The sequence below is a fragment of the Protomyctophum bolini genome (assembly GCF_963924005.1).
Source record: "Protomyctophum bolini genome assembly, chromosome: 2".
Lineage (NCBI taxonomy): Eukaryota > Metazoa > Chordata > Actinopteri > Myctophiformes > Myctophidae > Protomyctophum > Protomyctophum bolini.
The window spans coordinates 35,758,449-35,782,610 of record NC_137863.1 but is presented as its reverse complement, the minus strand read 5'-3'; the positions used below and the strand labels follow the sequence as shown (position 1 = coordinate 35,782,610).

The 24,162-nt window shown below is 43.7% G+C and overlaps 1 protein-coding gene across 3 annotated transcripts; it reads right to left on the bottom strand.

Annotated features, from left to right (window-relative positions):
- draxina (dorsal inhibitory axon guidance protein a) lies at positions 1 to 21,069 on the bottom strand. Of its 3 annotated transcripts, none has more exons than XM_080776535.1 (7): positions 20,929 to 21,069; positions 10,381 to 10,909; positions 8,976 to 9,199; positions 4,968 to 5,088; positions 3,249 to 3,383; positions 2,149 to 2,238; positions 1 to 961 (listed from the first exon to the last, which is right to left on the bottom strand). In XM_080776535.1, exons 2-7 carry the CDS (start codon positions 10,883 to 10,885, stop codon positions 849 to 851), a joined length of 1,188 nt encoding a protein of 395 aa, XP_080632661.1. In that variant the 5' UTR covers positions 10,886 to 10,909; positions 20,929 to 21,069; the 3' UTR covers positions 1 to 848. The 3 variants fall into 3 exon arrangements, with proteins under 3 accessions (XP_080632661.1, XP_080632663.1, XP_080632662.1); XM_080776537.1 differs by having other exon boundaries at positions 4,968 to 5,085; XM_080776536.1 differs by having other exon boundaries at positions 10,381 to 10,906.
- Positions 21,070 to 24,162: the final 3,093 nt, after the last annotated feature.

Below are 24,162 nucleotides of genomic sequence, written 5' to 3'. Positions count from 1 at the left end.
TCCAGGTCAACATTTTTGTTTAATTGCTGAGCGATTGCTTTTTAAAGAAAAGTATAAGGTTACAGATAAAAAATACATTCAAACAATTATAACATATTTGTATTTACAGTATAGGACTCCAGACGTGGGTCAAATAATAATAGAAATATTCTACCTTATCCTTGGAGTACCAGATAGGTGGAGTTTCCCCCCCATGTAGGCTACAATCTATTATATCAGTGAGTCTAGACAATGACACCGCAGTTTAGTACATCTTCCTGTGGAACATGCAGTGAGACCCCACCCATCTGGGACACCAAGGATGTTAGAAAAGGCTCACAATGCAAATACTATTTCACCTGTGTCTGCAGGAAAGAGACAATCAGACAGAGTCTTTGCACGTTTCTTGTTTGGACGCGCATATACTGAATGAATGAATGAATGGATGGATGAATGAATGGATGGATGGATGGATGGATTGGGTGCTTAAAAAGATGGTCTCTCTGTGGCATTTTTCACTCCCATTTTAGTGTTGATTTAAGAGTTATTTGTTCACTCATAGGACTTCTATGGCTGAAGGACTGTCTTCAACCGAGTTTGGCTAAAAGAATAGCCTAGTTAATTTGACCGGTATTAACCTTTATGAACATTATACCTCCATTGCGTTCAGTTGTTTTACACTGTCCAGGTTAAATGAACACAGAATGGTGTTGTGTTACATTTGTATGTTTTGCACTATTGAGATGAAACAATGGTCCACCATCAGTGTTATGCTGCGTCCTGCTGTCTGTTCAGCAGTAGTCAAGGGCTCTTTTTTTCTCCTATTCCTCCACCTTTATCGCCTTCAAATGTCCCCGTCCTTGTCTTCTTCAGATAGTGATGAAGGCTCCCTGCTCGCTGTTGACAGACTCTGGCACCACGCAGCGACCCCTCCTCCTGGTCACACGTCGCTTCCGGTGGAATTTGGCATAACATCGGAATCCTGGGAGGGAAATATACAGTAGCGCCCATTCATTGTAGTCATACATAGCCAGATAATCGGAGATCTCCGCCTACTGATATGTCCAGAGACATCTAAGTTCAGTGCAGTTGCTGGAATAGTGGCGAGAATGGCAGCTAGCGAACCTAAGCCTACTGCATTGAAAACAAATCATATCAATCACGGTCCCAAAATGAACGACCACACCACAGTAAAGTCTTTGCATTGGTTTTGGAATGCAGTTTATTCTTTTAAAAATCTCTGCATTCTTTCCGCCCAGTTTTAGCAGCTACAATTAATGTAGATGCCACCCGACGTATCGGTAGGCGGTGATCTCGATCTTCGTTCCCTGTTCCATGCAACAGGGTGGATGATTTAAAGTGTACAGTAACATCCTCTGTGTTTATTGAACACTGAGAGTGTAAAAATAGACCCTAAAGGGACCCTTACTCGTTCATACATACGTCCATACATACGGTACATACATACGTCCATACTCTTAAATAAAAGTTCAAGATAAATGAATGATTAAGATATTTACTGTGTGAGTATTGATCCATGATAGCTGCTTCAAATCGTGTCTTTGCATCGTTTCATCTTCCGTCTGAACACACCATAAGATCGGACTTACGTCATAGATACTGTACGTCAGAGACGACTGACATCATAGATACTGTACGTCAGAGACGACTGACATCATAGATGAATGATTTCACAGGCTGGCAACATGACTCTTGAGATGCACATTGGATCGGTGCGATATTGGTACGACTTATTAACCCTATCCCTAACACATATCTAACCTTAACCCTAACGACACGCAGTCAGAGTAATGGAATGTCGGAGTTATGGGCAGTCCCCACTGGACCCATGTCTTTCTCATGTGATCCTTTCAATTCAATGAATACAGAGAGCTAAAACTCCAACAGCCACCAAGATCGCCTAGTGTACTCTGGGTAGTTACTAGTTACCGCTGACCACTACCTTGATGTTGTTGGTGAAAGTGGACCTCAAGGGCAGGTAATATTAGTGGTTGTCTGCATGCTGCTCCTGTACCGAGATGCCCTACTAAAGTGGAATACTGCCTTGAGCAATGACCCAATGTTAGCTTGAGTCATCATTTAAAGTGAGTCATATTTATATGGTAACGGTGCAGTAGATTGGTGTGAACTTGCATTCCCCCCACTTACCCTCCTCACACATGCAGTCATCGTAACACTTGTTGTTGAGGCCTCGGTTGTGTGGTTTACACTCATGTTGTCTCAGGTCACAGCAGGAGCCTAATGATAATCAGGATAGTAAACATTATTCTTCAAAAACAAGGCTCAAAAAGGTGCTTCACAAAAAAAGAAAGAAAGAAATGAAAATAATCAATCAAATATGCGTAGCTTACGAAGTTACAGTAGTGTATAAACAGGCTCACTGATAAAAAGCTCATCTAAAGGTTGTATGTTTTAGAGAATGGTCCAGTAAGAAGATAGACTAGAAAGGTGTGGTTGCACTGTTTTCCTGAAGAAACAGCGTGGGACTGTCCAGTAGCACGCTGTGCAGTATGATAATGTATGATGATGATGTATTGACCCACATGACGTCACAGGGGGCGGAATAATAACGGTAATACCTTTTTGGGGTTACTCTATAAATAAAGCCGGGCAATTACTATAGTCAATTAGAACCTGCTGCAGGGTTTAGCAGGGCAGGTTGTTCCAGAGGGTTATTGGAGCCCCAACTATAGCTCTAAAATGTTATACATTGGATAAACGGAACAAGGATCATCTGTATAATAGCCTACTACTACTAATACTACTACTACTACTACTACTACTACTACTACTACTACTAATAAGTTCATTATATAATAATATCACAAAAACCCATCAGTGTTTAACCCATTTTGGGAGGGAACCCCTTTTGGTGTTTTAAACATTATGTTATAATTTAGCTATTGAAAAATAGCAGATCTACAAGCTCATAGTGTGCCAACGAGTGGCGCGCTACAAGCTTGTAGGTCTGCTATTTTTTTTAATCGTGAAAATGTGCATCAAATCTTTGAATGTATATTCTTTCAGAGTTTCAGTTTTTAACTCAAATCTTTGCTTCTGGAGGGTCCCTGGAACAACATATTTTCAGTTGGGGGTCGGCGCCATATTACATATAATCTTTGGGGTCCGTGACATGAAATATTGAGAACCACTGATATAGAAACATGAGGTTTTTCAGAAGAAAAGTTTTTTTTTTAATTTCGACGTCAGGCCTAAATGGCATGAAGTGAAATACAACAGCAACCGACCTGGGAGACAGTCTAGGTGGTGGTCACATGGCTCCATGGGACCTGGGAGACAGTCTAGGTGGTGGTCACATGGCTCCATGACATCAGTGTCCACGGTCACATTCCCACTGCTCAGGTTCTTACTGCGCCGCTTGTCTGCAATAGGCAGAAAAATAAACACAAGATTGATATTAAAGGTCACTGATCAATACTGTGAAGACCTGCACAAACGCATGGATTACTGATGAGATGCTTAATGTCACTTGACATGACATGTCATGTCAAGTATTGTCTATATATGTACACGATAAATATTTATCCAATTTTGTAACCCATTTTTTCACCCAGTGTGAATTATCTAATGTAATCCTGGGCGGTACACTTCCTCTGCCAACCTGGGGGGTCAGCGGACTGACCTCATGCCTCCTTCATACGCATGAGGAGTCCAAGCTGCTTCTTTTCACCTGACAGGGGAGAGTTTTCCTGGTTGGACGTAAGCGCGTGGAAAGAACACGTTATTCCAACCAGTTTCTTTCCACTCCATCAGGTGTCCCGGCTGGCCAGCGGGAGGTTATCTACAGTATACATACATTCATGAATCCACTTGCTGACTGGCTGTCGGTATTGAGCATTTTGTATAGGGGGATATATGTGACCATACCATTGACAACCTATATAAGGCAATATTTTCACATTTTCATTATGCTTTATGTAGCATGTGACATAGGGGGGTTTTCATGATTCTGAATCCATTCCAAGCATTAGTTTTGCACTAAAAAAACACTCCTTGGGCTAAACACATAGCCGTCATCACAAATGTGATGAAGTCAGCTAATTTTTGGCACATTTGGGCAGGTCCTCAAATCATGCATTAAAGTGAGGAACTTCACATTGGCACAGTTAAAATGATGACAAACGTGCAATAAACAGCTCAATTTATAATTGTGTCTCTCTCTGGTACTTCATGCTAATGATTACTTACTTATCTGATCACATTTGACCCAAGTCTGGAATAGATTAATGGTTACGATATAGACTGGAACAACATCATTTTTTTAAATATATGTTTGTGAGCACATTACAGAACATACAATACATTTAGACAGAAGAAATATCAATCTCAGCAGACAACTTAATAATGTTTAAGTATAGTAGCTGAAATTAGAAGGTGGGAGGGAGACCTTAGTTAGTCCCACAAGGGAAATTCAGTACCATTTTATGGCTGCTCAGATGGTTATGATGAGCGCTTGGGAGGGTTAGAGAGAGAGAGAGAGAGAGAGAGAGAGAGAGAGAATCTGATCAGATGTCATTCCAGTCATTGTAGTTTGAGGTGTGAGTTTCGATGACCATGTTCACACATCCACCCCTTCAGGGCGTAAATAGGCCTATAAGAGAAAAATGGCCCACATATGAAAATGGTCAATTTTTTGTCCTGATACTCTGTGTGGCATGTGGTAAAGATTTGTCATTGTCACCACTATGACAAATGATTCCGCATGTGTAGTTTGGCAATACACCACACACAATGCACTGAATGTCTTCCATCAGATGTGATGTTTTTCTGTTGTCTTTGTGTGTTTTGTTGTTTGTTCATGAAAAATGAATACATTTTAAGTTGGAAAAAAAGATTCTTCCATCGAGCACAAGTCACATGATCTGCCAGATCCAATATCCAAACATCACCATCACACATTAAGGTCGGCACTGTGTTCAATGATGGAAGGATTATTGATAGCTGACCTTTCTTCTTCGAGGGCGGCCAGGAGTCGACGGGCTTCATATCTTCATAGTCCGTCCAGTCAAAGAGATTCATGTCCAAAGTCGGCATTACGTCTCCATGGCCCTTTCCTCTGCCAACCTTCTGACAAAAGGGAGAACACCTTACAGTTACACCGAATGACTTATCAATGACTTCTAATCGCATTGAACCAAATGAAAGTAATGAGTAAAGAGCCATAATGCCATATACTCGACTCGTATCATAAGATATGGCACACCGATGGCAGTTTGATACAAACAGTTGATGGGTAAGGGGATGATGACACTGTGATTGCTAGAAACTCACAAGAAATTGTTTTTCTGTGTCGATCCACCTGCCAAGTTGTTTGCCACGGCATCTTTGAAGTGTCTGTAGCGACACTCCCTTATAGACAAAAGGGTTATCAGAAGAATATTGATTTGGGACTGGGCCGCAGTCCAGGCACCTTGGCTGGTAATCCAGTCTGGCAGTGTGCCGCGGGTTCGACTCCTGATCCCGACGGCCTTTACTGCATGTCAACCCCCCATCGGTGGATGTCTTCCAACCACCTCAAGCTGAACCCAGACAAGACTGAGCTGCTCTTCTTCCCAGCTAAGTCCTGCCCTATGCGGGAGCTAACTATTTCCGTAGACAACGCCCTGGTAACGTCTGTCCCAACAGCCAGGAACCTTGGTGTTGTCCTGGACAGTCAGCTCTCGTTCAAAACACACATCACAGCTGTCACTCGATCCTGTAGGTTCACACTCTATAACATACAACGAATTAGACCGTTCCTCACCCAGGAGTCAGCCCAGCTCCTAATCCAGACAACAGTCTTGTCAAAACTTGACTATTGTAACTCCCTCCTTACTGGCCTACCGGCATGTGCACAGCTCGCATGGTCTTCAACCAGCTAAAATTCTCACATGTCTCCCTCCTTCTCCGCTCCCTCCACTGGCTCCCAGTCGCTGCCCGCACAGAATACAAAACTCTGATGCTGGCATTCAAAGCAACCAAAGGTATGGCACTCCCATATCTTGCAAGTATGATCGAACCCTACAAACACTCCCATGCACTCAGATCAGCCAACGCAGGGAAGCTGGAAGTACCCTCACTAAAAATGCCGGGACAACGCTCCACACGTCCCAAACTCTTCTCCCTTCTGGCTACAAAACTATGGAATGCACTTTACTTACAATCATTACACTATTACAATCAGAACTGCAGCCTCACTCCCAATCTTCCGCCATAGTCTGAAAACCCAACTTTTCAGACACCACCATGGCCCGTATCACTTACCCTACCCCCAAGATAGCACTTTTTGTAGAATTAGATTTTGATACAGACTTATAGCATGTTGTGTAGACAGCACAATAATTGCATTGTATGTAGTCATAGCACTTCATAGCACATATGTATAGCATAGCATAGTATATATGTATAGTTTATATGTATAATTTCATAGATATTCCACTGTTACGTTCTTAGCTTACGTATGTTTCATGATAACTACTAGTTAATAGCCACACCAGGACAAGCTAGTACTCGTAATGGTAACATTCTATGTTTGAAACATGCTCTAGTAATAGGCTCTCTTATAAGATATACTTCCTGACTTTCCTGTCTGTTTTTACTGTCCTATCCTAAATAATGCAGTCATAAATTAGTCCAAAAAGCCAATCTTCTAATATACAGGTACATATTGTACAGCAAACAGTGACATTGTCTAAACAAACAGTGACATTTATGGATTGCCAGGACAGCTATTGTCAGAAGCTGACTGTTCAGGAATTCATTAAAATTCATGAGTGAATGTAAATCTTCCACCAAGGCAGAAAAGTGCTTTAATTCCTGTCATTTCCATGGAGTCCGGATGCCATCGCAGTACAAGACAGCTGCACTGTGAATTGTTTTAGCTAAAAATGCCATAAAACTCCAATAAAACTATAAAAGTGTCACTCCCCTTCAAATCAAGTAAGAAAAATAATCACGTTGGCAGGCCTCCTAGAGGCGCCCCGGGGGGGTAATGTGGGAGGCGGGGTCATTGAAAGAATGATCTATCAAAACATAAGCCCTTCACGCGCCTATCGATCCATACTCATTTGCTCTCACCCACAGGAAGTGTATGCGTCAATTAGATTAATTGCGATGTACTACTAGTGCTCGACTGCTCATTTAGCCATCAACATGGGATCGAACATTAATTAAGAAGTCTTGCAGTGTCATTGAGCGCAGGTCCAGGGGAGGTGGGCGCGATGACTTGTTTTTCCACTGTGGGCAACAGTAATATCTGACTGCTCGCAGAATAAAGACATGCTCAGTCTACTCGGTAGCATAAACAGCATACCAAGCAGCCTAACAGTTCAGACATCAAACACTCAACACAAGGCCAGCAAAGCCACGCACATAATGTACACCATAACTCATAGTGATGAGTCCACTTATCCGGATAAGAGTGTTGGCTAAAATGCTTGAAATGTAGCAATTGCAATGTCCAATTCCACAAGTTGACTTTCCTTAGTGTTAAACATTTCTAGTCAGTTCAATGGAGAAAGGAGAGAAGTTTTTGCTCTCTCTCTCTGGCTCATCGGTCCCAGTGTCCCTGAGAAAGATATAAACCCCTGACTGCTGCTGATGAGGCTGGTACCTTGCAAGGTCGCCTCTACTGTCAGTTTGTGAATGGGTGAATGCAACACACACATACCGTAGTAAAGTGCTATGGATAAAGGTGCAATAGAAATGCTGACCATTTACTAGTCTATTTGTAGCTGGGAGAATTCTCAACTCTGCCTCAGAAAAAAAAGTTACAAACATCATCAATGCAGAGGATCAGAAACTATTAGCCTATCATTTACTGTGGTTAACGATGTCTTAAAGGTTTTATCACACACGATTGGTGATTATGTGCGCGTGTGCGTCTGCATGCGTGCAGTCATGCTTGCACGACGCGTGAGTGTGTGTGCGTAGTATGTGTGCTAATGTGTGTGTGGGTTTATAAGCAAGCATGCCTGCGTCTCCATTAACCTAGAGAGAGAGCTACACCTCAACAGAAACATATTTGAATTGTATTCATGAAAAGATAGAAGAGATACTGCTTGTTGCAGTACATGCCTGCCTCTGTTGGTCGCTCTGTGTTCCACACAGAATGCCTACTGGCGCGCACATGCACACACAGACAGACGACAGACGACAGACAGACAGAAAGACAGACAGACAGACAGACAGACAGACAGACGGACGGACGGACGGACGAACGACAGACAGACAGACAGACAGACAGACAGACAGACAGACAGACAGACAGACAGACAGACAGTGTAAGTATTAATATTAGAGCATGCCTCCTGGTGGAGATTTGTCACAATCATTTTTTTTAAACATATAGTTCATGACAAAGCCATATGAAAATAAATAAATAAATACATTAAATACGGTATATGTATGGGTCAATTAATGTACACTTTCGGAGCAAAATGAACACAGATTTTACAGTGTGTAGAAGAGGAGATCTGATTGAGTGCAGACAAGGGGGCATATGACACTGAAATCATTCAATGGGAATTTTCAGCCAGACACATGCAACCCAGGCAGTATATTATGTAGACATATTTGTTCTGCCAACGTACAGTGTGCAATAAAGAGACTAGGGGTGACAGTTATGGAGTGAGTGCTACTCGACCCAGCGGCACCATTGTGACCCGGGGGGCCTGCATGCTATTATGCATGGCCATATCTGTCATATATACCGTGACCAAAAACCACTGAGCCTGGCTCACTGGCTGATATTTCTCACAGCTGCCACTGCCACCGGTGGCTTCCTGTGAAGGCAGCGTCACTTTCCAAAATGAAATATGTGAGCTTTATTGTAATATCACGTCTGTTGAGGAAGAACGAGGAAGGAGGGTGGGTGGGCAGCCTTATTCGCTCTATTTCCCTTGCACATTGGGAGTCACACAACAGATGCACCCCCCCCTTTAACGAGCACTACTTGGGTTTCCAATAGAGGGTACCTGTGGTTTGGTGGAGGCTGGGGGCAGTGTTGGGGGATGCTCGTTCATCACCGTGGCAACCATGGACGAGCCGGAGCCAACAGCGGTGGCAATGGGGGGAGGAGGTTCACTGGGCGGGGTCACGCTGAGAGAGGGGGAGGCGTCGGAGGAGGAGGAGGGGGGAGGCTCCTCAAACAGATCCCTGTCCTTTAGAAGAGTGCTGAGCTCAGGGTCTGGGAGAAACCCTGGACAAAAGCACAGGTGGGGGAGGAGAGGAGAGATTGATTATTCACAAACCAAACAAACCAACTCTAACTTCACACCTGATTCTTTGGGTGTGTTTTAACTGGCTTTGAGTGGCAAATAGGCTGTTTTTGCCATATACTGTACGGTACATTAGGACAATCCAGTCAAGGAAATATATTCTACTTCGTCAGGAAGCTTCACATCTCTGGCAAAACGAACATTGTGAGCTATTCGTAAATAATATTGTTTAGTGTACATTAAGTACATGACTCACATACTGTATACTACAAAAGTAGTAGTGACTACAGCAAATGTGACTCCCTCACCCGCTCCACTCTTGATGGCTCCATTGTCACCCGCCTCCACCCAAGTCTGCCACCTTGGTGTCATCCTGGACCCCACCCTCTCCTTCCAGTCCCATGTCAACCAGATCACTTTTTCCACCTTCGCAACATTGCTCGCCTTCGTCCCTTGGACATGCGCTGCTCCCGTGCTTGCGTTTAGGGTTAAGTTAGGGTTTGAGTTTGAGTTAGGTTGTCGATCTAATGATGGTCGGACCAATAGTATGTCTAAACTAAAGCCTATACCCGGTGGTGACACCGTATAGGAGGCTATGACAGTACACTCACACATCCAGACTCCACTACGGCCATAGCCTCCTATACGGTTCCAAGGTTCTCAAGAAACTACAGTAGGTACAAAACTCTGCCACCCGCCTTCTCACCAGAACAGAGCCCGATCCAGGGACCACATCACATCAGTCATCTATGACCTTGTCTGGCTCCCAGTCAAATAAAGAATAGATTTCAAGATACTGATCAGCACCTACCTGTATAAGACAACCAGGCTCCCCGCTACCTCTCTGCATTCCTATTAGTCTATTGTGACTCTCCCCCCAAGGAACACACAAGGCCCAGAATTTAATTTAGGAGCAAAAGGAAGCGATTTGGAAGATAATGTGTGAAAAGCAACTGAAAATAGCCAATTTTGTCTCAGCCTACATGAGAAGCACTAGCCTTTTCTGGTTGTCTTGGTCGAACAAATTTATTTTATTTTCGTCAGTAATGCTTTAGAACCCTCTTTGAAGATATATGTGTCTGTCTGCTTCTCTCTGTTTGTCTATCTATCTAATTTATGTAGAGAGTAGATGTTATTATCTACCTTCAATCTACTAGCTTACCTTTTCCATGCCGACCTTTATCACGTCGACTCCCCTTTTTCCTATGGTCAAAATGGTGCCCATGGCCATGTCCTCCGTGGCCCCTGCCCTTGCGCGGCCCTAGCGGGTGGTTATCGTGCGCCGGGGACAGACTCTTGAAGCTGGCACGGACCCTGTCTCTCTCCCGGCCAGGGCCCATCTCCAACCTCACAGGACTCAGGCCCTCCAGACCGGTTCCATCATCCTCAGGCCTGGCCAATGGGTGAACTGGCCTCCGGGAGAGCAACCCGGCGCCGCCTTTGGCGAACCGAGACCCCTGGCTGCCGTGCCCCCCATGTTCCCTGCCGTGGTTGTGGCTCTGTGAGCCTGGGCCAGGGTACTGCAGGGCATTGCTGCTACTGCCACCTGCTGAAATCTGTGCCAGTCTCCTCTTGCTGCCATGAGCGGTGGCTCCAGGCTCAGCGCTGCGTGAAACCGCCAGGGTGGCTAGAAGGAACGCCAAGATCACACTCCAGGAGACGGCCATTGTCTGTAAACACAGCACCACCTGCTGGGGGGAGGGGGAAAAAGCAAACATTGTCTCGGTTGACTGAATGATTTGAGTGGTGATATGAAAAGTGGATGTTTATGCAGTGAGCTATTTTTGAAGGTCTAACTACTACACCCACAACCTGACAGGTATCCCTGCAGATATCATGCACTCTTTGAAATGGACAGGTTAAGGAATACAAAAAAGTGATTTCGATTAAGCACTTTACACGCGCGATAATCTCTTCACATTGTTACTTGGTTAATTCTTATGCCAAGTTTTTAAGTGGTGCAACCACTCCTACAACCAGCAATGTCCGTGCGTACCTATGTGGCCACCTATGTGGCCATGAGCACGAGTATATGACTATTAGTACCAGTAGGGGCGCTGTTTGCCAGAAACAGAGAGAGAGAGATAGTATTAGTGCTGCCTGTTGCCTGCTAATGAGAGAGAGAGAGAGAGAGAGAGAGAGAGGAGAGGTGGGGGGGGGGAGAGAGAGGGGAGTTGCACCGCTCAGTGCACACGGATGTGATTTTTACTTGTTACTCGGCCAATCAGGGCGCTGCGTGTGTACATCGGCGCGTCGCTCGGCCAATCAGAGCGCGAGTTGGCAGCTTGCTGCGTATGTCGGTGGTCCCTTTGGATCGCCTCCTTGTGTTGGTGGCGTTGATGACGTAACTATGTGTGTTTATGTAAAACATGTTTGAAAGAAGTACGTGGATGACGTAACCAATTTAAGTTTATAGTATATTAACTATATATGTCAGATGTTTTAATAACTTGATTGGGGTCTGCTTATAGCGCAGTAGGTGGAGAGCCGGGGCGCCAAACAGAATGTAAGTTGCACACTCTGCTTGCACACAAGTAGTCCATTCATGCCATGGCCAACTTGTGTGCAAAGTGCAAGTTGGCAGCTCGACAGAGTGCATTTCTAGTGTTATACCTGTTATTATGTCTTGCTTTGGTATATTGTTAGCACAGTCTGAGACGTCTGAGGAGCATCTCGCACCAACATTTCACTGCACATGAGTGAGCGATGAACAAAATCTTCTTGTTAAGACAAGCAGCCAGCGCTATGGGTACGCTTCAGATGGTGTTGCCAATGTAGAATCTAGCACAATTGATTTGACTTTATAACCCACAAGTCTGAATAATCCCAGAAGAGAGATTTTACCAGCAGGTTTTTCTCTTCAGTAGTTTTTCAATAGATAGTTACAGGGATACTACTAAACTAACAATAGCAGGGTGTGAAGTGAAAGCAGTTTTTAGGGACTAGGCAGACCTTTTCTGCCTAGGGGGGCCACTTGGCTAAAATATGGTGAAAATGAAAGGACGCATTAAACCAACTACCACGGCGTCCACAGTATGCATACATTATCCTGCTACGTTATGGGGGGGGGGGGGGGGGGGGGACCTATTATATTGAAAACTTACATCCATCACTGTACAGCTATATGCATTTATGATCTAAATTAACCAAATTAGGTGCGCGCAAAAAAGTTATTAGAATGCATTGCAATGCATAGTATAGTGCAATTTGTTCCAGAATAGACACAAGGATGGTAGTAGTAGCACACATTCACTATACCTGCCTCTCAAGCTGGCTAGGCTATCTCACAAGCTTTATCAGTAGAAGGACAGTGCTTGTCGTGTAACAGATGACTCCCATGCATGGAGCACCACACTCAGACTGCACTGCGCACACGTCGTCCATCACTGCCTGTTCACTGAGCCCTCCACCCCTCACTTCCATTTCCAAAGTCTATGAGGTGAAATGTTTGCTGAAAACCACTCCATGGAGGCATTATTGTATGATACTAATGACAAAATACTGATTCTTATGTGACAGCTGTGTGGCCCATTTTAACCCATTCACGTCATCCTGACGTCGAAATAAATAAATAAATGTTTTCTAAATCATGACAATTTTCTGAAAGATTTGAGGCACATTTTAATGATTTTTCAAAAATAGCAGATCTACAAGCTCATAGCTTGTAGATATTAATATTTTTTAATAGCTAAATTATAACATAATGTATGTAACCACCAAAAGGGGTTCCCGCTCAAAATGGGTTAAACGTATTCAGAAGCTGCAGAATGTGGTTGCCTAGATTTGCAATGTCTGTAAAACATTGAAAAATATCATGCGTTATGCATGGAGCATACAAGTTATACATGTACTAAATGTGTTTTGAGTGCATGAGGAAAGCTTGGTTTCCAATCTGCAAGCCTCAACCAAAAATCAATACTGTTATAACCCATGACTGAGTCACTAAGAAAGATCACCAATGGAGTCTTTAATAATGCAAACTGTTCTTGGAAACCATGTATCTTAGAGCAGAGGGGCAACACCTTCGCACCAACCATTAACTGATGCAATAATAGTCCCAACTCATGAAATAAACTGTGCTAAAGAATGACAGTTTCAGAGGTCCTTCCAGAATATGGGGTGTGTTTTGTTGTCCACTTTGACATACAGGGACATAGGGAGGAACACAGAACACTTGGTGGGCTGTGGCGAGCGAGTCCTTTGTGTTAAAGGACAGGCGGTGGTGCAGGCCGTACAGAAAATCAATATGGGAGTAAGTATTGAGCTGTTGGTGCTGGTATGTGATTGTGTGTGCGTGCGTGGGTGTGTGCACTATCTCTGTGTGTGTGTGTGTGTGTGTGTGTGTGTGTGTGTGTGTGTGTGTGTGTGTGTGTGTGTGTGTGTGTGTGTGTGTGTTTGTAAATGCACTTTCTTATGTGTGCCTGCCCTGCATATATGGCACAGTATGTGCGTGTGCGCGGCCGTGTTTGTACAGAAATGTTTGTGCGGCGTGTCTGTGCAAAATCTGCAAACACACAGATAGTGCACCATTCTGTGTGTGTGTGTGTGTGTGTGTGTGTGTGTGACCACGATGAAGGACGGGAGAGACCTTATCGACCACTACAAGGTGGGTGAAGGGGAGAAAGCTAACTGTACCTGTATGTCCTGTGTATTTGTACAGTATGTTATGTTGCACCTATGTGTCTTTAGTACTGCTGTAATGTTGTAGTTGTATGTATAGGCCCCCCTCTAAAACGAGATGCTGCATCTCAAGGGGCCATCCTCTCAATAAATTCTGACAAATACACAGTCACACACACACACACACACACACACACACACACACACACACACACACACACACACAGAGACAGACTACAGGGAGGCTGGGTGCTCAGGGTTCTGGTGTCGTGGGGGCATTCTAAACGATGTGCTCCTGCACGGCACTGCTGCCCTGCAGGGATTAGATGGCTGGCTGCTCCAGCTCGCCTCTGGGACTTCAAGCAGCTGTGCTGTTTGCAAACAACAGCACTGTGATACTGCCGACTGCCAAGGTGAGACCTTTTGCGGGGGAGGACAGGGTTCTATCACGGCGCAAAGTGTTTGGTCAGTCATCGGGCCTGTGTGCGTTGTTTGACAGATGAGGTGTTGCTGGCATGTGTGGAGCCATGGGAAAATGAGCATGGTGGGTAGAAAGGCAATGCTCATGTACAGTACCCCCCAGCCAAGACCCAGCCCACAAACAGCACTGCCCTATTGGCACGGTAGGTCACTAGGTTGTGCGTCGGTCTGGCGAGTAGGACACTGGGGTTTCATCCCCCGCTCACTGCTGCGAATCACTACAATCAGATGGGGTACTGCAGACGTGCAGAAGATACTATAGCCTGACTGATTGATTGATTGAAATATTTATTAACAGTTTGCAGAATTAAAAGCACAACTCAATACAAAGACTGTTAACTGTGAGTGGACGACCCAATAAAGCATTACACTTGGGTCCACCTTGTTCAATTCATCAAAACATTTAGAGATGCTGTACTCTGTTGTCGACCCTAAGCCATTCCAGCCTGTCAAAGTGGACAGGGGTGAGGTGGGTTCTGGGGGTGAGGCCAAGTAGGAGCCTGACCAGTTTGTTTTGGGAAGTCTGGAGTCTTGTTTTAAGGGCCTTTGAGGTGCTGTGGTACCAAGAGGTGCATGCATAGTCGAAGAAACCATGTAGGAGGGCTCCTGTTATGGTCTTAAAGGTGTTTTTGTTGACCAGTGAGGAAATCCTGTAAAGGAATCTTGTTCTTTGGTTGACTTTTTTTATTACGTTGGTGGCCATTTTTATCACCGGAAAGATTAGCCTCCAGGATGGAACCTAGGGAGGTAATTTAATGTGAGAGACTCGCTGAGTGTATGGTGAACTGGATATTTTGGAAGGGGCCTTAATACGTAGGCAAAGGGCCTCACTCCAAATTAAGAATGGATGTCATAATCATATTTATCCAAATAAACCATTCTGGTGTTGAATGGCAAAGTAAACACAGATCAAAACAAGACTACCTCTCAGAATCTATTAAATCTGACACAGAATGAGAGACTGCCATAGCTGTCAGAGCTGCATCACAATTTAAGATGTTTCCACCTCCTCTAGACTCTCACACAAAAGAGATTTAAGTGATAGAGACCGAAAGGACTCAACAAGTAAGGCTTGAATAGACCTGTCAAGGCAGGGCAGTGGTGATGGAAGTTTCCCCCCCAGCACCATGGCCCCCCAACCCATTGCCTTCCTTTCTGAGACATTAATCTATCCGCAAACCCATGGTCCTTAGTCCGCAAGTGCTAATGGGACACGGTGGGTAGCATTCCGTGTCTTAAGCATGGTCTCTCTGGTGTCTTGTGTGGTACACACTACACACCGTGCGAGAACACCACCACCACAGCCCCTCCACCCGCCATGAAGCGTCTGTATTATAAATCACTGTGATGATGGTAGAGCACAGCGGGCAAGCATCTGCTGCTAAGTCTCTTGGAGACCACGCTGGTACAACGAGAGGGACAGCGGATCAAAGTGTGAAAGACATGTGGAAAGGGTGTATGGAGTATGAGGACCAGGTCATGTGGTGGTATCTAAGTGAGTACTTAGTCTCAGACCCAGGGGTGAGGGGCTGCTGTCGAGGAGGGTGTGTATCTGATATACCCCCGCTGTTCCCAGGCTGAAGTCCTCTCTCTAAAACCCATTTTCTGTAATCAAGAGGTGGGGATTTCTTTAAAATGCAAGTTACAGTAAAGTAGTATTAGAGCGCGAGGACTTATCCAATGTATCAATAATTAAAGATCTATTAAGATTTTAAATTACTGTAAATGAAACTCAACGATTGCCAACCCTTCTGCGAACACTGGTCAATATTTATGAAGAAATACAGGAAGTACTGTATAAACACTCAAATGGTCTGATCTAGTGTCCGTTGACCTATACTAGATTTGACCATGGATTCATATGAAATATCAGTGAGCTAACACGCCAATGTAGGTCAAATTAACTCCAGTTACTGCACCATAAAACCGGCATAGTACTGTCCACCACCCACACAAGGCGTTGGCTACAGTGCGTATGTGTGCCCTAACTTTGATGGTGCATAACTTCATCAGTCAGTGGTGTGAAAGCTTTGTGTTATCTATAGAGGTTTGGTCATGCCAGTTTAATACTAATAAAATCGTCCAGGCTGACTAAGCCCAAGGGTCAGAGATATGTACTGAGTCAACCATGGGAAGTAGCATCAGCAGAGTCAAATGACAATTAAAGGCTGGTTATTAGGATAGACTACATCCCATAGTCCGTTTGGATGATTGCTCTGCGATTGGCTATTTCGTTGTTAGACCAACCAGCTGACAAATGTAACTTCTTCAGTCACAGACATTTGCATTTATAGGGCCTGCCAGAAATGTGGTGATGGACTTTATACAAAACTACAGTTAACAGCTAGTGGGCCAAAGCACCACACCACAACGTCTAGAAGGAATTAGGTGGGTGAGGGGCTAAAAGCAGTGAGGCTAGTGGGCCAAAGCACCACACCACAACGTCTAGAAGGAATTAGGTGGGTGAGGGGCTAAAAGCAGTGAGGCGGAAGCCAAAGGCATCCCTGTCAGGAGTAGGGCTTGCTGTTCTGTGTGCATCTTTAACTTCACCTGCTGGGACACCAAACCTCCAAGAGCCATCTGTTCCTGTTCTATTATCTGCCATAGCAACCATCCTGAACATAAGGACACACCAAACAAAGGAACCACAGAAAAAACAAAACAGACAACCAGGCATGCAGACTCAGGCCACCTTGAGTGTGTGTGTGTGTGTGTGTGTGTGTGTGTGTGTGTGTGTGTGTGTGCATGCATGCGTGTTTGTTTGTTTTTTCACAGAAAGAGACTAGAAATAAAGTGCTCTCCTTTCTGTTGATAGCAGCCAAATTGCACAAACAGCCTGGTTGAGTTTCCCTATCAACCACATTTTCCATCGATCTCTCTCACTCTCCCTCTCTCTCTCTTTCACCTGAAGAACAGTTTTTTGCATTAAGACTTTCTCTGAAAATATGCCTGATAGTGATTTGATTGCTGTAGCCTATATAAACATAAATAGCGTGTGAGGGATATACTGTAGACATGGTGCATAACATAATGTGTCTTATTTCCTGCACAGACTGAGACAAATTCCTGACAATCTTTTAACTGAAATTACAACGTTGAATCTTGAATTGAATACTAAATCCTCTGCTTCTAATACTAACACATACTAGCAAAGTTAGCAAACCAGTAAGACCAGTATTACGAGTAAGACGCGCGAACGCGGGAAGCGAACGCACTCAGCTCCATATATGGGCACAAAAGGGGCCAGGTCCACAACAAACAAATCACTGGCCTCTTTTGTGCCCATATATGGAGCTGAGTGATTGCTGATGCAACACACTCCATATTTGGATAGCGGGACAGACGGACACACACACAGACAGACAGACAGACAGACATGATCTGCTAGGTCTCATAGTAAGTGCTCACTGCATTCGCAATTAGGCTATTTCAACCAACCTGAAGTGCTACTTTCACAGCAGATAACGGCAGAAGACTTCCTCTTTATCATAAGTAATGATGTTAAATATTTGATGCTGGAGTATTTACTTTCATATCTCTCTGCCGAGGGGTGGAAATAGGCTTAGTTCGCTCACATCAAATTATCATAAATATCAGCTCCATAACAAGAAGCCAAATTATAGCCCAAGTTAACGCCTGTGCATAATAAAACAACTCTGCCGAGCTGCAGTGAGCACAATAAAAAGAAAGTTAATTTCCTCAAGGGCCAATACCACTTTCTTCAGCAACATAAAATGCTTCCTCTCCCAAAAGCCTCCACAAACAATATTGGCGGATTTCACACATTGACTGGGAGCTTTTGCAGCCTTAGGTGAGCATTGGTTGGGGAGATCCCTGGAAGCGACATGGGGTGATAAAAAATAGCCATAAGGACGGTCCATCTGTCAGCAAGTGAGGCAATGCAGTGACAGAGAGACACACCCACCCACCCACAATGATTCTGTGCTAATCTAATTGCAGGTACAGCAGATGTTTGGGCACAGATCAGAACACTGTTGCGGTCCTCAAATGGTGGAAAGAGCGCCTGGTGGCTCAAAATGCTAAAAATATATATATATTATGGTGTGCACTGCAGATTTGTTATTCATCTAATTGTGTCCTCAAATTGTGGGTCACTCACACACACACACACACACACACACACACACACACACACACACACACACACACACACACACACACACACACACACACACGCTGCACATGTTCCCACCATCATAATCAAGCTTGCAATCACTCTTTCCTCTCACACGCACACACGCCCACACGCCCACACACACACACACACACACACACACACACACACACACACACACACACACACACACACACACACGCACACACAGCGGGGGTAACCACCCCCAGACACCCACATAGTTCCAAAAATTCTGTGAGACGCAATCAGAAGCACAGCAAGACATCCCACTGAGCAACAGAAGAATGAGACAAACAAAAGACATGCAGCGAGACTGAGACCAAAGGAGTGAATAAGACATAATACTACTGTGTGAGAGGGAGGGATGTGCGCAGCGAGAGAGAGAGAGAGAGAGAGAGAGAGAGAGAGAGAGAGAGAGAGAGAGAGAGAGAGAGAGAGAGAGAGAGAGAGAGAGAGAAAGAGAGAGAGAGAGAGAGAGAGAGAGAGAGAGAGAGAGAGAGAGAGAGAGAGAGAGAGAGAGAGAGAGAGAGAGAGAGAGGGAGAGAGGGAGGGGGGGAATGAGAGAGAGAGAATGCCAAAGAGGAAGGGGGAATCTATCCTGTATTAATGTTAATTAGAACAAAGCCATGATGACATCTATTGATTAGTGGCAGATAAGGACACCAGCTGAATACACCTTTTCACAAACACACTTTCAAGATTCTAAAAAGATTCATAAAATTCATAAAATTACATGAAAATAAAATAAAAACAACAATATCCATAAAGCTGCATTAAAAAGCAGTGGGATGAAAGAGTTTTTGGAGTTCTCTTTTTGACCAGAGGTGCTCTGAAGTGGCAGCCCGTGGGAGTGTACATGTGGAGCGGGTCCTGAGTAGAGTCAGCCTTTCTCTTTACTTTCGGGACTGTAAAGGTCTAGAATTTTGGTCTGAGTGGTACTGGTCATTCTGGTTGTGTGTTGATAATTCTTGTGAGTTTATTTCTTGCTTTTCTCCGTTGAGGAAGGATTCATTAAAAACCTCCAACCTCCTCAGGACAAACACGTGCTGTTGGGCCTTTTTGCATGAAGGACAGGTGGTGGTCCATCTCAGTGCCCCCAGGTGTAGGTAGATCCCTACACCACCTGCCCCTCCAGCCTGAGTGGTCAAGAGAGAGGGCTATACTCTGGCTACTGAAATCAAAACAACTTGGCTTCGTCTTAGCACACAATTTTCTAGTGAAATGGAATTTGACATTTTCAATTACTGTAAGACAGTAAGACTCAAGATAGCTTTAAAGTAAAACAGACATGAGGCCATTCATTCTTTTTTAAATATGCTTAGATGACACATACAACTGTGTCGTCGCTCACGGGAAAATAACTTTTAAGTTGCTCCCATTGGTACAAACAAACTTTGTCCATCTGCCAGTGCTGAGTGGATATTGCAAGTGCAACTGCACTTGACAATAACAAGCACGGCAGCCTGGTGGAGAGTGAAGTGCATTTTATAACTATCAGCCAGTGTATTGCAGTGAATGAATACTGCAGCAGGGGGAACTAACAAAGTAAGTGTTTTTCAATTTTGTGAACTTATTACATACCTCCATTCTGTTAAAAAAAAGGAAAAAAGGTGCAATCTCTCAGGTGTTACTTTAGCTCAAACTGTAGTAGTGGTAGTCAAACATCTTCAATTGCAAATTAGCCTATAGGTCATCTGTGATTTTGCACCTAGAATAAAATGTTCACAATGAGATGCCCTTAATTGGTTTATCGTGTAGGTCTATTCTTTTTAAAATATGTCATCCTTAATTAGTGAGATTACGAGGGCTTTGTTTTCCTTGCCTGGTGCAGCCTCAAATAGGCGTAGGCCCTGCAATTCATCTCAAATGCGTGTCTTTCTGACTGACTTTAATGAACATGTCTTGTCCACAAGATAAGACCCCTCACCTGCTCAGTGCTCTACGGTCGGTGTGTAGCCTACACTTTACATTTCAGTCTCACACTGAGGCCCCTCAGTTTAATCAACCCCCCTAGTTCCCGTCCCTCTCCAGTTCGCACAAACAAATTCATTGGAAAAATATTGCTTTGAGCGTGAGCCTCAGATTTATATTAACTTAAGCAGTGACATAATCGATTCAGCAGTAGCCTACTACTAGGCTACAACTTTAAGACAAATAAACAACTGGCAAATCAGCCACAATTACAAAGCCTACTCCAAAAAGTATAGGCACGCCTTTTATTGTGTAAATACTTACATTTTGGTGCAACATAATTGCAAATCAAAGTATCTATGGTAGGATTAAATCTCTACCCATGCATTTATAAGTTAACTTTCACTCAATTATATTGCCCATAGGTCTGGCTTTAATTGGACATCAATCCATTCCGTTTAAATAAACACAGATGCTGATCACACATTTCAGCCGGGCACGTCTACACGTTGGTTAATTAACAATTAATAGAACATGGCTTACCGGCGTTTTCCCTCTTTGCGATGTATTAGATTTGCCAAAGTAACTCGGTCATATGGTTGCGGCTTGACAGCGCACTGGACCGAAATAACGTCTGTAGTCCTGTCCGCTCACCGGGAGGATGTGCGCTGTGATGTGCTGTGCGTCTGCTTTATCAGATAGTAGGCTACCAACTCCGAGAGCGCGACTGTGTGCACCGGTGTGCACGCTGCGTTACGCCGAAACAGGTTATATGTTGACGTTTGTGACGGCAGAGGTCGCTGTTTTGCAATCGACTAACAAGACTGAGCGAGCTGATTGATAGATAATACTCGCTTACATTAACGAGTTTACGATAAAAAACACTGAAAAAACAAACATATTATTTCAAAATGACCTCCTACAGAATGAGCGTAGGGAGAGGGAACATATGGGGCTAGGTCACCACGTCTTCCCAACCACATGAAATTTGTCGAAATGGCAAAACAGCGACCTCCGTGGTCAGCGACATGATGGGTCGACCATTTCGGTGTAACCCAACCCTTACCCGTCCCATGCAGCCAGCGAACGCTATTTTATATTTTAATAAAGAAAAGAAAAACGCATTGCTTATCTCGCTGTTTAACCTCGCAATTTTACGCAGTGAAATTGTAAAATAGCCTATGTCATCATAGGGAAATAGTTTAAAACCAGTTAAGAACTGTGACAGACACTGAATTAAGTGTCTGAATGATTTAGTATTTATTTTATTTTATTATAAATGAATCCCTATTTCTTCAGAGCTGTCAGAGCAATTCTGATAGCCCTGTTCAAAAGATAGACCGTAGACCGTGTCCAAGTTTAAAACCCCAAGGGTTCGTTCAAATAATTTCGTAGCTACTGGATCAACAAAATACGTTGACTATAGGGAGCACAAATAAGCCGAATTGTAAATTCACAAACAGACTGTAGCCTGCTGCCTAATGCCTATTGTGTTTTGATTCCTCAAAGGGATAGTTTGACATTTAGACACTGTATGTTATTTTCTTTGTTCTTCCGCATAAAACATTTACAATGTCAACAAATTGGCATGAAGCTGCAGAGCTGCTTGACTTAACAATTAAAGCTGTGCAACAGTGCATAGTTAATTGAACGTCCACCCTATAGCCTACAACTACATTGATTGATTGAAATATTTATTAACAGTTTGCAGAATTACAGTACATTTCAAGCACAAACTCAATACAAAGACTGTTAACTGTGAGTGGACGACCCAATAAAGCATTACACTTGTTTACAAGAGGGTCCACCTTGTTCAATTCATCAAAACATTTAGAGACGTACAAAGACATTTTTAGCCAAAGAACAGAACAGGAATTCATCATAAAGGGGGTAAAAAGGGCAAAGAAAGATATACATTGAGGGTGGAGGGGTGGGGATTCAGAATTTACAGGGGCCAGTTTCGAATTGCAGCCGTCCGTAGGTGCCCTTTGAGTGGTTTTGAAGGAGTCAAGGGATTTGCATGTCTTATGGTAGAGCGTTCCACATTTTGGTGGCATAGGAGCGAAAATAATTTAGTCCCTTGTTTGTGCCGAATCTGGGTTGCACATGGTTCGTTGCACAGCACTCCCTCTGGTGTGCTGTGCTTCATTAACATTAAGGAAGTATTTAGACAGGTACATGGGTATCTTGGTGGTGTATCGAATCGTGTGGACCAGACCCATTACAAGATGCTGTACTCTGTCGTCGACCCGAAGGCATTCCAGCCCGTCAAAGTGCACAGTTATTTTTAAATGCTTTGAGATTGAGAACTGTTCAACTGTATCCGTTTGTGGAGACAGCTCAGTTATTCATTTCAGTGTTCACCGAGAGGGAGGGAGATGTCTGTACAAGTGAAAGACTTGAGTAAACATTGGAATGGAACATATATAAAATATGCTTTCTATGTACTTGCCCTGTATCCCCCATGTTGAGATTTCTACCTATTGCTTCATGCTCTGCTGTAGCCTGTGCGAGTAGGGCCTTTGCAGGGGTGGGCAGCATTTTCTTTCCAGACTTTAATACATAAAGTTTCAAACCTAGGCTAAACCTAGGGGGCGGCAGTGGTTCAGAGGTACAGTGGCCAGTAGAGCAGCCGGATGGGAACCATGAGGTTCCCAGTTCGATCCCGGGATCCCCTAGTTATGTGTCAGTGTCCTTGAGCATGACTTGGAACCCCTAATTGCTCCGACCAAATGTGCAGGTTGGTGGCTGGTGCCTTACATGAATGGGTGAATGTAATACACAATCTATGTAAAGCACTTTGGATTAAAGCACTATATAAATGCACCATTATCCTTTTAGGCTATTCGTGAGGTCAAAAGAGTTTAACTGGCCGAAGAGTCTAGGCTTGCTCCCTTGAACTGTTGTTGAATGAATTAGAGTATGTGAATGTGCAGGTTCTATTCTTTTTCTATTGCTGAACTCCTCCATGAAACAAAAGGACATACATTTTCAATGTAGTTTTCTTTTTTGCCCAGTGATTACAGATGAAATGACCTCATTAGCTTGCTTTGTGGAAACAGAAATGTTAAAAAAAAGAAAAGGGAATTGCATTTTGAGATAATTGAACAAAAACTAGTTTGTTTACACACACCACTCACTTGAAACTTTCCCTGACATGACAAATTACTGCTATTGCTACTCAAATGTCAACAAAAGGTTAATACAGCGGTTTACTATGCTAGAGTAATTAATGTTATGGCAGTATTTGTAGTCACCACCACTGTCAATTTCCCAAGGCCTGGAACAAAACAGGACTTTATGGGGTTTTCCTACGACTTAAGATCAATTACAAAAGCCACAATTCTGTATAAGGAGGCTAATCCTATTGTAGTTGAAATGAGGCTATTGAAACCGTCTCTCTGTGTGTTTCCATGTTAAGTGCATACTGCATACATAATCATATCAACATGTGAAAAACCATCATGCTATGGTTATGTTTACATCGGACAAATCTACAGTAGGCTATAGGCTACCAAATCCCAAACATAGATGGGTGGGTTGTTCTGTTACTATGCTATTTTTTGTAGTTTCCTAGTATGACTACAAAAAGAGATAAGAAAACGACATAACATCTGGGCATTTTAAAGGCCTAAATTAAAGCACATTTCAAAACCTGGACATCTTGTGCTCAGGTTAAAGGAGAATTATGCAAATAGCACTTGACCCGGATCTTTCAGTACCGGTAGTGGAAAACAGACTCCAAAAAGAACATTTTAAATAACAGATTAAAAGTAG

Bases quoted from the DNA above. Each gene is read 5' to 3' on its own strand.
- draxina (XM_080776535.1), bottom strand. From the start codon at position 10,885: ATGGCCGTCTCCTGGAGTGTGATCTTGGCGTTCCTTCTAGCCACCCTG. The intron at 9,200-10,380 runs GTAAGCTAGTAG...GCTTTTGTCCAG, and splicing joins TAAAGGTCGGCATGGAAAAG to GGTTTCTCCCAGACCCTGAG. The intron at 962-2,148 runs GTAAGTGGGGGG...TTTCCCTCCCAG, and splicing joins TGACTGCATGTGTGAGGAGG to GATTCCGATGTTATGCCAAA.